The sequence below is a fragment of the Bombus bifarius genome, unplaced genomic scaffold (genome assembly GCF_011952205.1).
Source record: "Bombus bifarius isolate JDL3187 unplaced genomic scaffold, Bbif_JDL3187 scf7180000008008, whole genome shotgun sequence".
Lineage (NCBI taxonomy): Eukaryota > Metazoa > Arthropoda > Insecta > Hymenoptera > Apidae > Bombus > Bombus bifarius.
The window spans coordinates 1,735,324-1,751,931 of NW_022884386.1; the positions used below are offsets into that span (position 1 = coordinate 1,735,324).

Consider the following 16,608-nt stretch of genomic DNA (forward strand, 5'->3'; position numbering starts at 1 on the left):
TCTATCTCAAATCGTGAACATTTTTTAAATATAATCATATTTTTTTATTATCTAATGACTGGATTGCTTATAATTTCTAATTAATAGTTCTTAATATTACGAATATCATATATACGGTATGAAAATATTTTTCTACCAATTTATCAAAGTATAAAATAAAATTGAATTAAAATAAACTTATTTATTAAATGTGCATTAATTGAAACAATGCGAAGAATCAACGTGTCACTTTCATATTGATTGATCCGCGCATGTTCAGTTACGAAATATTTGTTGTATTATTATACGTGGGATTGTTTGTCTGAAAAGTTTGGAATAATATAGTTATTCATATATTGACTACAATCGAAATATTTAATAAAATAATGATCTTCTACAAAGTAGTATAGAATCAATTACATTTTGTGATTTGTATTTAAGAGTAATTATTATTAGCCTTTAAGTAAATGCTAATAGTGTTACTGAAGGTAGTGACCGGTACGTTTCTGTAGAATAATGCGACGAACCAATGTCATTCTTTTTCTTTTCTTAAGCTTGTTTATTTTACTTTCTATGTCTGCTTCTGTAAAGTGCAACAAAACACCTTCAAGTAAAGAATTTGAAGCTCAAAAATTTCCTCCATGTGCGGCTTGCAAGATTTTAATAAATAGTTTTAAGAAGGTGAGTTTGTCAAATATTATAAGTTAAAAGAACTCAATTTTTAAGAAATATGTGTACGAAAGTATATGTAAATGCATATCTTTTTGTATATAAATTTAACGTAATATTGAGTTTACTATATCATATTGTTTATGTATATATATAAGTAATTTTATTCGTATTTAATCATTATTTATCTGTGTAAATATCTTTTATGTATGTATTTTACATTTATTGTACTGTTTTGTTGTACAGGGTATAGAAAGGACTAGTCGTGAAAAATTTGATGGTGGTGATAGCGCATGGGAGGAAGATAAGTTAGGCTCATATTCAAAAAGTGAAACTAGATTAATAGAAATACAAGAACATTTATGTGAAGAAGTAGAACGTGGTAAAATACAGTGTCAGACTTTAGCTGAAGAATTAGAAAATAAAATAGAAGATTGGTGGTTTAATTACCAACAAATACATCCAGATATTTATGATTATATCTGTATTCAACAAACAGAATCCTGTTGTCCAAAAGATCATTTTGGTCCACAATGCAAGCCATGTCCAGGTTTTCCAGATAAAATTTGTAATAATAATGGTAAATGCAAAGGAGCAGGTACCAGAAAAGGAAATGGTAAATGCTCCTGTGATAAAGGCTATGAGAAAGATGATTGTTCTGAATGTGCAATTGGATTTTATGAATCCTATAAAGATGAAAATAAATTACTTTGTTCACAATGCCACAATGCCTGTGATGGAGCTTGTAAAGGACCAGGACCAAAAAATTGTGAAAAATGTACGGAAGGATGGCATATATTAGATGGACAAGGTTGCTTTGATATTGATGAATGCTTAAAAAGTGATGAATATTGTTCAAAAAATCAATTTTGTATTAATAAGGAAGGAGGATATACGTGTTTAAGTAAGTTATAAAAAAACATACAAAAATAATTTAATATTTATTGTTTTTAATTAATGTTTTAGATTGTGACGTGGCCTGTGATGGGTGCACAGGTGATGGACCAGATATGTGTATAAATTGTGCAGATGGATACCGTGAAAAAAATAATTTATGTATAAGTATGTTCTCAATAAATGATGATTGAATAAGATATATAAAAATATTGCTACTACTAATAATAATAATCATATATAAAATTATTTATTTTAGATTCTGACCTACTAGGTCGTAAGCAACAGGAGAATGTTGCAAGATATGCTACATATCTTGGTCTGTGCACAGCTACATGCATCATCTTCCAACGAAATATTTATATAGCAAGTGTAATTGGATTATTAGTTGGGATATACATATCGGTTTCAGAATACATGATAGCTCATAGTAACGTTCAAGATACAACAGCAAATGTTGACATTCTAGGACCAGCATAAATGTATAGTGTATTATATGTCATATTTTAATAAATTGTAATGTATAAAAAAGTGAGAAAATGAATATTGTTATAGTAATCACTCGTATATTAACAATTATAATTTCTGTTGTTTGATCTAATATATTAATTATTATTTATCATTTTAAAATTCAAATTTTAGAGATATTTCAATCTATACATATACGTATATATCATGTGTTATCACGGATGAGTAGTGTTATGTAGTATGTATAATACATACTGTAAAGTATGTATATGATATATATATATATTCTCAAAAACCAATCTTTAAATAAAAAAAATTTAATCTTGTTCCGAGTATTTCTAAAAAAAATCATAATTATAATATAAGATTTTTGGAGATATTATATTAGTAATTTCTTTCACTAGATGGCTACAAGAATGAAGTTTATTTCACCAGAGAATGTTTTTAATGGCGAGTATATAAACATATGAAATAAGTGTTAAAGTTTGCAGTACCTTTGTATCATATGCATATCAATTTTTGTCTAAAGTTTTGCTTTTTACATTTATTTCAAATATAAGAAGTTAGTATTTTAAAGCAAACACATATATAGTATTATATGCACCGATGTGTAATGAATATCTTATCAACGCGTTTTCGAAGTTTCACTTGTCTCGACATTTTTTTCTTTATACAGTGCGAAATCTTTTGCTTTTAGTTCATTTAGATTTAGATGCTTTTAATCCAAAGATTTAATATTTAATGTTTACAGGATTTTTAATATTGATCAAAGATCTCTATTAAGAAGTTATTGTTCCCATATACAATATGTAGAAAAAGTAAAAGCAATATCTTACATGTACTTTGTCTTTAAGTGACAATACGTGTAAATGCTTGAATGCACTATGCCAACTAACAGCTCCCAACCTTTATTGTTATTTTGGATATATTTTCCCAAGTAATTTTTTAATAAATTATCTTAGGATAGATTTTCCCAAATTTGATACAAATTCATAGAAAAGGGGGTTATAATTACAACTTTCAAAACAATTCACTATGCGAGCATCAAATTAATATGCGGATATTAAAATATTTGTACTATTATAAAATCATTAATTTTTAATATTTCGATGTAATATTTTCAATGAATATTTTTAAGCCGTAGTACTGTTAGAAAATGCAAGAAATAAGAATCCAATTTTTATTTATAAGTAAAAATTCTTTTAATATTATATATGCATATAGTCTGTCCGTCACTTGAGTAACAGTAGTCGACAGCCATTAGTTACGCTGCAGCAACCTAATTTTGTTTACGTATACCGCCTCGTCTTGTTGTACAGACTACATATAGTTATACTTATGTATACTATATACCAGATGGCGCAATACATATTCTGTTTTTCGGAAATTACAAAACGTCTCTCTTGATATATATTCGGGAAAAAATATAAGTTAGGTTGCAATACTTTATCATATCCATATTAAGAATTTTTGTTTCTTTGTGTTTATACAAATACTTTGCTTTAAGGAAAAATTAAATAATTTACTTAATTATTATTCAATATATATTTATCAATTACATTGTACTTTTAAAGTATTTAACAAAGTACGTACGTTATTTTTCTTTATGTGGAAGGTGAAATTATAATATACAAATGTTTTCACAGAGAAAGCTCGGCATATCTGGATATCCTTCTGAAAACACATATATGCCTAAAATGTTCTTATGTAGGAGTGAGCTTACTAATAGATTCCTGACGCAAGAAATGTCTTAAACCTTCATTGCTACATATATTTTTTCAAGGATATATAAAAACTGAAATTTTGAGCTCCAATTATTCAAATAGACCAAGCCTCAAATAGACGTTAACAATAAATACCAAGGATTATTTCAATATCGAATCTTTAATTATCAAGATGTGGCTAGACCAATTTTATGGTAAGATAATCATAAACATTATAGAAATATGTCTATTACAAACAAAATATGGGAAGAGGTTGGAAATAGTGGTATGTTCATACGCCGCTCAATATTACTGCTTGAAATGCCGCTTGCTACTCGTCACTTTCTATATAATCACGGTCTCATAGTTAACATAATTTATTTATCTTAAAAATATTTCGGAAAACTATTTCCATGTACATTGGGAGGCATATACATGTATACATATACACATACATACATACACCAGCACTGCATTCTAAAGTTTCTCTTAAGTAGGTTAACAGAATAACTAATAGATGGCTTCGGCATTATTATGTTACTCGCAACAATAATGATTTTATAAGCTATATATAAGTTGAATAAAGTGAATTAACGAATGCAATACTTTTATATATCATATCCATATGAATTTTTGGATGTCTGGAATTTTTTTCAGTATAAATGTATGTAAAAATATAAAAATGCCACTTCTACATAATTTAGTTTTTCGGGTCTTCGATTACCAGTATGTAACATTCATACGTATATGATCATGGGCTATTTTTGGGCTAGTTCTCTATTTTTCTACATTTCTACAGCAAACAAACCATGTAATACTAGCATCAAATTATAAATAATTTATGTTCAAAAATATATAACTTTTGCTCGAAACATTTTATAGTATCACAAGTAATAGTTACGATGATATTCATGGAAATCGATTTAAATGAGACACTCTGTATATGACAAATATAACTACATATTGTTATAAAAGCAAAAGACGTTACATATTCTGAGATGTACTCTATAATTAAAGTTATATTAAATTTCTGAATACAGGGCAATTTACTTACATATGAAATCGCGAAACTTATATTAATTGCTATATATATTTACTATAGCTTTTTGGTGATTTATTCATTACCAGGTTTTAAAATATAGTCTTATAAATAATTCAAGATTATTACAGATTTGTACGAGTATGTAAAAATTTTGTGAAACGTACATTTTAAAAGTTAATGATATACGTTACAAAACGTTCTGTAAATATTTTGAGTAAGAAAATATTTAAATGAAATATTTTGATTTTTGATATTAACTCCGATTTTGAGAATAAAAATTGTAATTTATTAAATTATTACAATTCTACAATCAAATATATAGGTTCAACAAATTTTAATTGATATGACAGCGATTTAAACCGTTGCAATTTTAGAAAATGTAAGCACATGGGAAATGTTTCGCGTAATATGAAAAACAAGCATATCTTGGTTTAAAAGGTAATGTAGCTTTTGTGGCAGCAAACTCATATCATTTCTTAAAGAACTTGCGGTTGCGATACTCTGCAAGTATATCCATATTTATATCAATTTTCGTATCAGAAAATTGTTTAATTCCATAATATTATTTAAAATATAATAGAGAATTATTTATGACGTATATGTATGTATATTTACAGTACACCACGTACCGTTCCATAATTTGGTATTATTATAAGTTTGTGTGAAGAAATAAAAATCTTATGAGATATATACGTTTTAAAAACGTTTTTATATCTTAAAATATTTTTGTTGCATATACTTTTTTACCACAGAATGTACAAGAACAAAATTATTATTAATCACCAATGTTATTAAGTCATCTCAGTTTCATAGAAAAAGAACCTTGAATTGGTACCGAGAATATATTTTTATAGATTAGAATACGACGATAGGAAAGCCAAGGCAGTAAAATTTAAAGTAAACGATCTCGTTTTCACGTAGCAAAAATAAACTAGGGCAGGTTTTAATAGAAAACTATCACGTAATTTCAAAGGTCCGTGCAGGATTGCTCGAAAGACGAAAGATCAACTACGAAGAAGAACGGGAGCATCGTCGCTGGATGATGTCTCTGCCCGCGTCAAATTTCCGTAATATGTTTATTTATTTATTACCTTGCACTCTGAAGAGTAGATAGCAAATAATGTGAAGTATAAAAGAAAAAAGAGGGAAGATTCGCTGCATGTTTTAGCGTTCGAGAGCGAATTAATTCTTTTAAGAGAGAAGGGAAGCATTTTCATGAAGATTAGATGGAAATATGACCAGGGAATATCTACACGTAGAAATCAATACGCGTAATGGTTAAAAAATCTTTTATTCTGGAATATTCTATTCAGAAAATTTTCCTGACCCCATCTGTGAATCATAAACCATTATATATAGTGGTATTTTAATAAATTGTTGTTAAGTCTGAAAACATCGTCTCGTAACTTCGAAATTATTACGAGTGAATAGGTAAAAATTTTGCGAGGTATGAGTTTTTAAGACGTATTTTTGTTCCAAAATATCTTTGTTAGAAACGTGAACATCTTTTGCCGTGAAACGTATAGAAATAAAATATTTTTGTTCCTTCGTATTAACATTAATTACAAATGTTATTAAGTCCTCCCAATTTTATAAGAAGTGTATATGTATGAACATGTGTTTAGCATGGAGATGGAAAGAAGCCCTCTGGAAGGAATACGAGCCCAATTAGTTGTTTTTGACAGACTCAACACAATCCTAAAGCTAAGCACGCGTATTGGTCGAAAGTGTCACATATATGTGTAAACAAAAATGTTGCATGGCGTGATAGAATAGAGAACAGTAAGTACCTCCCTTGCTATTTCGTCGTTTCATGAAACTCCTTCCATTTCCGTGTTATATTGTAGATAGTTAACATTATATTCGATAGATGGCTACGTAACTTTTTTCTCACTCGCATTAGTAGTAAACCCATAGACTTTAAATATCGTTCCTTAAATTAGGTATGATTGCAATACTCTGTAAATATATCCATATTTATATCATTTTTTTGCAACATTTGTCGTGGACAAACATCCATCGAATTATAACAAAGAATTTCTTCTCGTACAGGGGTGAACGGTAGATATAAGAAAAATATGTCTATATAAATGTCATTGTCCTATTACTATGTCGATAGTGCATAGATATATTGGTAGTAAAACATATAGATCTTAATTATTATTAATACTGTTTAAAGAGAGAGAAGGTGGGTAATAAATTCCATTTAAATTTTCACCTTCTAATTTCGAGTTATTCAATATTTCTTTTTATTATTCCAATGTATATGTGGTATACCATTAAGAAATAAAAAATAAAATAAAAAATAAAATAAATAATAATAAAATAAAATAAAAAATAATAAAAATAAAGAAAATAAAATTTGAATATGTTTAGATAAGAACTGATAGGGTAAGCATGATATATTTTCAAATTTATTTTTTTCGGAAATACAGCATCTTACGGATAAATTTTATTCTATTTTATTATTTTTATATTTATCGCCTGTCAAACATATGTGTATTTGAAAAATGTACAAATAGTTTACAAAATTTGAAATACAATAAAGGATTGTAAGGATTTAAGCTTTGTTGAAGCCTAAATTCAATTTTCCTCGATATATAATTAACATAGTAACCAATAGGTGGCTTCGGTATTATCATTTTACTCGCAATGGTAGTTACTCTGTAATCTGTATATAAGTTGAGAAAATAAGGTTGCCAGTGCAATACTTTTATAAATCATATCCATATTAATTTTTTTACGTGGAATGTCATTAACAGTCCTGTTTAATACTAACAAAAAGCAAACAATATTCGCTTTCGTCTTATTGAAACGCTTTCTTCTAGTTATTCGATTCGTTTTTGAAAGACTGAATACTAGCTGATTGCACTTCTTATTTTATTACGTGCTTACAATTACAATTCGAGGTGGTAAAGTAAATTAATCTTCAGTATTTAAAACATTAAATTTAATAAACAAGAACAATTCAAAATCTTAATTGTAAAAGTGGCGAATGTTATTGTAACTTGGTTTTCCGAAACGTTGTATATTTAATTCATAAGAAATCAAATTACATAACAAATAACATAAAAAATTACAAAAATGCTTATTAGATGGGTACATGAAAAATGTTAATAGAGAATGTATCATAATGTAAAATGAGGTTATTTTGACTTAAAAGCGTTTTCTATGTAAATAGAACTTCTCTCTTACTCATAGTAGTAGAAGACTCATGCAATTTAAATATCATTCTTTAAAGAAATTACGATTGCAACACTCTGTATGTATATTCAACAATCCTAACACTAATTGAAATCAAGTAACTTGCCTGTTGCTCCTCTCTCCCATTCCACGCCCACATCCAAGTCAAGGATTATATAAATTCAATTAAAAATCTAACATAATAGATTTTTCCTTATGCAATCCGCTGTTTGACAGAATTACTAGCGAATATTTTTGAATAAAAATATTGCTGACAAAAATATACACTTTGCATATTTTTTAACACGTTGAATGCCACATATAATGTTGAAATATTACTTACAAGATATAAGTTAGCAATCAGGTAAGAGCGTATATTATACCTTTATACGCTACAAAAATGTTTGCACTTCATGTCTTCTGTTTTTTAGTTAGCCCTTAAAGTTAATATGATTTCAAATGAAGATTATGCGTCAAGTAATTCCACTAACGACACATTTTTACCAAGTCCCTCCAAACGATGTCGAATGCTGTCAGATAGGGAGGAAAGTTCTTCGAGCAGTTTATCTAATATGATAATAGCAATATGCGCATACAATAGGTCTATATTTCATGTATAAATAAAATTATTTCTATACGTTTTATATTGCATTAACTTCGTCACACCATTGTAGTAACGATAGTACTAATAAAAAATTTATAGCTATTAACATTTGTTCGAATTATGTATTTCTACTAATCTTGGCGCACCGGTCACCGGAGACCCCTACGGCCAAATTTTAGTACCGGGCACCGGTGATTCTTGTGACATTCAACGTGTTTAAACGTTTGATTAACGCAATATTTTTAAATATTATATTCATAATAAATTTTTTCTGTGATATCACAACTTCTGCATTAACATCAAACTGATAAAATATTCAATTGTTGAACATTTGTTCAACAAATGTGAATTGTTGAGGTATGAGTTTTAAAGACGTATTTTTGTTTCAAAATATCTTTGTTAGAAATATTTTTTACCGTGAAGCGTATAGGAATAAAATATTTTTGTTCCTTCGTATTAACATTAATTACAAATGTTAATAAGTCCCCTAATTTTATAAGAAGGGTATATGTGTGCACACGTGTATAACATGGTGATGGAAAGAAACCCTCTGGAAGGAATGCGAGCCTGATTGGTTGTTTTTGACAGACTCGACACAATCCTAAAGCTAAGCACGCGTATTGGTCGAAAGTGTCACATATATGTGTAAACAAAACAATGTTGCATCGCGTGGTACAATAGAAAGCAGTAAGTACCTCCCTTGCTCCTGTACCGTTCCACGAGACTCCTTCCATCTCCGTGTTATATTGTAGATAGTTGACATTATATTCGATAGATGGCTATGTAACTTTTTTCTCACTCGCAGTAGTAGGTAAGCCCATAGACTTTAAATATCGTTCCCTAAAGTAAATACGATTGCAATACTCTGTAAATATATCCATATTTATGTTATTTTTTTGGGGCGTTATTAAATTCATTTAACGTTATTAGATATTATAACAAAAAATTTTTTGTGGTTTTGAGAATGGTAAACATAACGAATGTTACAAAACATATCAATGTTAATCATGACGGTCTATTGCTGTATAAATGGTCCGTACATGTATCGGTAGTTAAACATACAGATGTAATGATATTAATACTGTTTTAAAAAGATTGTTAGTGGGTAATAAATTCCATCTAAATTTTCTTCTTTTAATTTCGAGTTATTCAATATTTATTTTTATTATTCCAATGTATATTATCTGGTAAACCACTTAGAAATATCAATATCGTTTCCGCAAGCGGGTTTCTTCTCTAAGTTATCGTCAAATCAACTTTCGAAATTAGTCTTTTTACTGACTTCGACGTAACCACGAGTGAAAGAAATTTTTATGTCAATATATGTAAATTGGGATACAGATTCTAAAATATTTTTGTTAGAGGTATTTTTTACTGCAAAATGTATAAGAATTAAATATCTTTGGACCTCCATGTTAGTATTAATTAATTAATTAATTAGATAAATATATATACGTTCAATAAATCTGTATCGAGATAACATTTCTTACTAAATGTTAACTTTGCCTAGACACGTTGAGTTTAATAATTAAACGATTGACGCTGTAACCGTTAGATAATTGCAGCATTATAACTTTTCTCTTAAGAGCTACAATTTTTTAAATAATATATAACTATTACGGTACATATGTAAAATGCAGTATCCTGTATTTAATATCGATGTAAAATTTTTAGTTACTGAAAAAATTAGAATATTACTAGTCATACGCAATTACAAAACTTACATTGAACGTTAATTCATGTACGCATACGTATTTATAGTTTTATTTCTACTTATATCCATGTTTTATAAATGTTATCACATCTTAGAATGCATTCTCGGAAGATTAAGGTACACATATGTAATATTACAATCGTTATGTGAATATGTAACGTTTACGATAGCTGTAGACGAAACGATTGCCAAACCAGTATTGGCAACGTAGATACCTATCGGCAAAATTCAAATGCTATCTACTCGTAATTAACCTGCTGATCAAAATTTAAACCAGTCCACCTCCAGTACAATTATTCCATAGTTTTACCAGAAATTTTCGTGGCTCAATTTTTCGTCATATCCAACTTCCACCAAATCCTCTGATCCCATTAGAAGGAGCAACGACGTAATTTAATATCACGAGATTGTACTCAAACGCAGATGATCTATCTAAACTCATTTACGAAAGTACGATTAACCCTTTTGCTTCGGGTGCCGCTTATAGACGACGCCCGCGAGATGATCTGTGGTTACGATCATCGCTTATAGACGACATGCACGAAACGACCTGTGGGTACGAGCGCCGCATGTAGGCGCTCCCCATATATCTTGGGTTCCGCACCCCATATATCGGTCATACACCAATGCCATCTGTGGTCAATAATGTATTTTTTCGTTATCGGCAGGACATTTTCTGTTGATTTTATCGATATATTGTATTACTGACTTCTTAAAAGTTACACATTGTTGAAACAACATCAAAACGTTTTACGCAATATATTTCAAACATCCAAACGATCGTATACTGTTTCGTGCTAAGAAATCTGTTAAATCCATTGACAGTGAAACGATATTTCATATGCGGTTCTTACAAGAATTATTGTTATTTAAGACTTAGAAAAACGCATATACAGCAACCACGCACATGTAACGTCAATTCACATCAGAGACCAGGCCACACACCACGGACATGATGACACCCAGATGTCTGCATATCCTTGGCGCGCACCCTCAATAGTCTTAAGTGCCCACCAGGGGCCTTGGCATTTTCATAGTTAAGGTCCTTCGGACCAAGCGAGTATTTCCTGTCTTAGATTTCCCTTTACGTTTATTGTCTACCACGTGTTAGCTTAGAAAGTTGGTTTTCTCCACATCTGGTATGTTCCGTTAGAAACTTTCTCGCGAGGGCGGCTAAAACCCTTCCTGGTCCACCAACCGTCTCATTATCCAATCGGAGATGGTGTCTACTGCCCTCGCTTCCTTAACCAAAATTGTCATCGACAAATCCGATAGTCCCGTGTCCTTAGACACACCCACCCCTAGCTTTCCCTAGACACAGTATCGTCATTAAAACCACTTATTCTGTATCCTTAGAATAGTCAACATATCTATATCGGTCTCTACCCTTATAAGTCGCGTACTTAATGTATTGTTGTAACTAAGTCTTACGTGGTTGGAGTGAATTGTGATTTACGTTAATTCAGTGCGTGTTACATTGTGATTGGTGAATTCACAATAAAGGTTGATTAAAACAAAGTTAATTGTTGCGTTACGACTCAACTATATTTTATTTTCACCAACCAACCCTAAAAATTACGTGACAAGTACACTCGACGTAGGACTCGCGATTATATTCGGTTCGCGAATGCGCGGTTACAAGTTAGAGCTCGGATAGCTATGATTCGGGATGCGCTATGAGCGCGGACGATGATTGCACGAGATGTCGAGAGCTTAGGTAATTATTCGACTCGAACCGTGTAAGTGTAACGATCGTTGTATGTTGACTCGCTGTGATAGACTGATCTTTTTGTCGCGCTGCTGCTGCGGAGGAAGACTGCGTTGGGATGTGTCTAAGGATGCGAAGGCATCGGATTCGTTGAGAAAAGCTCTGGTTCGGAAAGTGAGGGAAATGTACGTTAATGTTTATTGGCTAATTCGTGTTGGTCGTTGGAAAAGGATGCTAGCTGCCCTTGAGAGGGTGTTGCTAGCGGGAAGCATCGTACGTGAGAGATAGCGGATTTCTCGTGTGTCCCCGTGGTAGGTGGTCGACTTCGAGACTGATAAACAAAGACTGTTTGTCTCTTTGGAGGACTTTAGCTAAAATAAATCCCAAGATTTATAGCGGTCCTTAGGCTAGCTGGAAATATTCGGTACGAATGTATCGACATCTTCTTTTTTTTATTTATCTGTTGAAATTACAATCAATTCTCGCGTTGAAAATTTTCAGTAATTTTTCTGTCATGGCGCAGTGACATGGCTGTTTATTTACAATAAGTTAATACTTGCTATAGATAAGTATAATTTATAAGTATTATAAGTAAGTGCATATGCTTAATTTGGATAACTAAATGAATCTAGCGTTTAGGTCTAGCGGGTAGTGCCTCTTCAGCCTGCGAATCTGGTCCGTCGTATCGAGTAGTCCAGCGATTAGGGGGTTTCGGTGTTTCTTGACTCTTTTGCTATATCTGTCGCTGTATTTTGCTATTTCCTCTTCGACTGTGGGTATCTTGAGGTCGCGATGGATGGTTTCGTTGGTAACATACCAAGGTGCGTCTATTAGGGATCTTAGCGTTTTCGATTGGAAGCGTTGGAGTATTTCAATGTTGGAGTTACTTGCTGTTCCCCATAGTTGGATTCCGTAGGTCCAGACAGGTTTTACTACGGTCTTGTAGAGAGTAATTTTATTCTGTATGTTTAGTTTGGAGCGTCGGCCCGTGAGCCAATAGAATTTTTTTAGTTTGTCCTTTAGTCGCTTCGTTGTATCGACATCTGGCAATCATCTTGTCCGCAGGTATAGGGTCTTTGTGTCGTGCGTCTCGCGACGTAAACTGTTGGGAAGTTTACTGTCAAGTGCCGCCACAATACTCAGAACAATAGTAAACGCGCCATGGTACTGTAGAGGACGAGGTAGTTCAAATATCGATTCTAAGTGTCGCGAGCACTTTATTTGTGATGCCTTGATACAAAGCACGAGCCCTGATCTGATATTAATCGTGATAAATACGCGCGTGTTTTGATATCTTCGAATGCTAAACTCTCTCGATAAACTCGATAAACTCTGTCTCGCTCGTCAATTCGCTCGTTTATTTATATCGATCGGGGGACAGTCGGAAAATTTGGACTCGACTGCGTTTGACGGTTGAAAGTAACGGCGACATTGTTTTGCCTCGGAGTTCGATTATTAATACAATATGTGTGTGTCCTACGATATTGATGCTCCGAGGCAAAACAACAATAAGATTTAAATTTATTAGCCTGCCGCTACAGTACGTTAGAAACAAGGACATTCGGAAAGACCTGGGAATACCAACGGTCAAGGAGGAGACTAACAGAAGTGCAAGAAGGTACGGAGAAAGAATAGCAACGCACCTAAACCGGCTGGCAGCGGAAACGGTCGACACATCAAGCATAAAAAGAAGATTAAAAAGGAAACACCCAATAGATCTCACAAGGACATAACTTAACAAACACGATGATGGTACCCCGCTGGGGGTAGCCACCCACGTGTTATATTAGTATACCGCTATAATATTTTACCAAATGTCCTACTGGACAAATTGTAAAATTCAAATAAATAAATAATAAAAAAAAAAAGGAGCGCGAAGATATCGATGGCACATTGGGCACGTAGGTGTTGCGCTTCGTATCACGAAGCGAATTTGGAAAGTTTCGTGATTCGTGCCGCTACAAAACCATTACACTCGCGTCTTCGTCGAATATCGCGAATATATCGAAGCGATTAATCCAGCAAGCCACGACGTGGTCTCGCCGTTTGCGACAATCTCGAAGAATCTCTGCACGAGGTAAATAATTACAAAGTCGAGGTGGAAGCTAGAAGCAGTCGCAACAGCGAGCTACGACGATTTACCAACAACTTGCAAGCCAACAAGAACGCGTTTTCCGGTTGCTCTGGCGATCTCGCGACGTTCCTTTCGAAATTCCTCCTCGTAACAGGAGTCTCGTTCGACTCGCACGAATTAATTCCGCTTCCTATACAAGGTTCTCGTAGTCCAAGTTCGTTCATCCTCTTCCGTATAGAGCCCCGACGATCGTATTCGATGCTGTTGTCGCGTAAACTCGAGGGTCGGGCGATAAAATAAAAACAGCCGAGTCGTAACACGACTATTAATTTTGTTTTAATTACACTTTATCAGAAATTCAGCAATCAACTGGAATACACACCGAATCGACGTAAATCACAATTCGCTGCAACCACGTTATGTAAAGCTTAGTTACGACGATACGTTAAGTACGCGACTGTTACAAGGGCAGAGATCGGTAAAGATACGTTGACTATTCTAAGGATACAGAATGAGGCTAATGAAAAGAGAGGGAGAGTGTTTGCGTTTCGTCCCGGGACTACCGGTGGACTCGTCAGTAAGGCATGCCCGGTAGTCCCTGCCTTAGACGTAGAGGGAGTCTCGCTAGGTGCGGTATTTATATTAATCGCTCGTATATTCGACCGCTAGCAAGTTAGACAGACGGACTCGTTGTCGTCGTAGCCCTCTAGTGTTGGCGGTTGGTACCCGCGGATCGCCCGGGAGGTGTTGCGCCGCGTTGATGCCTCGACCTGTCGGCGTCCTGTTGATACCGATCCGCCACAAGAATAAGCGAAGTTTTACCGACGATACTGTCACGTAATTTTTAGGGTTGGTTGGTGAAAATAAAATATAGTTGAGTCGTGACGCAACAATTAACTTTGTTTTAATCAACCTTTATCGTGAATTCACCAATCACAATGTAACACGCACTGAATTAGCATAAATCACAATTCACTGCAACCACGTTATGTAAGACCTAGTTACAACAATACATTAAGTACGCGACTTATAAGGGTAGAGACCGATATAGATATGTTGACTATTCTAAGGATACGGAATAAGTGGTTTTACCGACGATACTGTGTCTAGGGAAAGCTAGGGGTGGCTGTGTCCAAGGACACGGGACTGTCGGATTTGTCGATGACAATTTTGGTTAAGGAAGCGAGGGCAGTAGACACGGTCTCCGATTTTGGATAATCAGCCAGTTGGTGGACCAGGAAGGGTTTCAGCCGCCCTCGTGACGAAGTTGCCAACGGAACGTACCTGACGCGAGGAAAAACTAACTTTCCGCGTTAACCCATGGTAAACGATAAACGTAAGAGGAAACCTAAGACAAGAGATACTCGCTTGGTCCGAAGGACCTTAACTATGAAAATTCCAAGACTCCTGGTGGTTACTTGAGACTATCGAGGGTACGCGCCAAGGATATGCAGACATCTGGGCGCCATCCTGCCCGCGGTGTGTGTCCTGGTCTCTCATGTCAATTCACGTTACACCGTCGCGATCTAACATTTATCTCTCGCTCCTGTCTCGATCGTCGGATTGCGACGAATACCTGGCCGACACGTGTCTGCGTACTCGCCAACGTCCACATCCGCGAGGCTACGGAGCGAGCAACACCGCGAAGCGACCTTCGCGCTGGACGTCTCGCGTAGATCGACTGTTCGATGACCTTGAAACGAGAGCTGCAGGGTTCGAGATCGACGCACGCGGAGATACACAGCGGCCAACCGATGGACGCGCGTTCTACAGCGCACGCGGCGCTGCCGGAAGGTAATTCGCGAAGAATCGCGCGGCGTCGCGCGGAGGACGTGGCGCTGCGTGGAACAGAGACGCCGCGGGTGCGGCAAATAGTCGCAAGGGCTACGCGCTGTACGTTCCAGAGCCGTGGAATCGCGTCGACGAGAATATCGGTCATTAGGTGGTTACGATCGGCGCAGGAAAAAGAGACCGCGCGATAAACATCGAGACGCAGGAAACGGAAACCGAATTGGCTGAGGCGAATTGAACCAACGGTCCGTACGAATTAAGAACTCGACGACCACAGCGATCGTCCGCGTGTAGCGATAGAGTTTACGATAGCGCCGCGTGCGATCGGCGCCGCTTCGAATAATCTACGCAAACTGTCGTCGATATTTCGATTGCGGGAAACTCGGGAAGATCGTTCTTTTTTTTTATTATTATTTATTTATTTACATTTTACAATTTGTCCAGTAGGGCATTTGGTACAATATTATAGCTTAGTGATATGGCGATATAGCATGTGGATGGCTACCCCCGGTGGGATACCATCTTCGAATGGGAAGATCGTTCCGTCTCGCGAGGAACCGCAACGACGGCGAAATAAGATCGTGAACGACGAGAAAGCCTCATTAGTCGCGCGTTTGACTCGGATACTCGCATGGGACATAGGGAGGATTCCGGTGAAATGGTCGCGCGACGATCAAGTCGCGCTACCGATCACGCGGGCGCCGAGTGCAACGACGAAGAAACACGAGAAGAGCCGAACTCCGTTTCGTCGTGTAATTTTGCGAAGAACAGAGTGCTCG

The 16,608-nt window shown here is 34.6% G+C and overlaps 1 protein-coding gene across 1 annotated transcript; it reads left to right on the forward strand.

Moving 5' to 3' along the window:
* The first annotated feature begins 234 nt into the window (after nucleotides 1–234).
* On the forward strand, nucleotides 235–2,082 carry LOC117206627 (cysteine-rich with EGF-like domain protein 2). The gene is made up of 4 exons (XM_033446131.1): nucleotides 235–660; nucleotides 895–1,552; nucleotides 1,615–1,710; nucleotides 1,802–2,082. Exons 1-4 carry the CDS (start codon nucleotides 496–498, stop codon nucleotides 2,020–2,022), a joined length of 1,140 nt encoding a protein of 379 aa, XP_033302022.1. The 5' UTR covers nucleotides 235–495; the 3' UTR covers nucleotides 2,023–2,082.
* The last annotated feature ends 14,526 nt before the right edge of the window (nucleotides 2,083–16,608 follow it).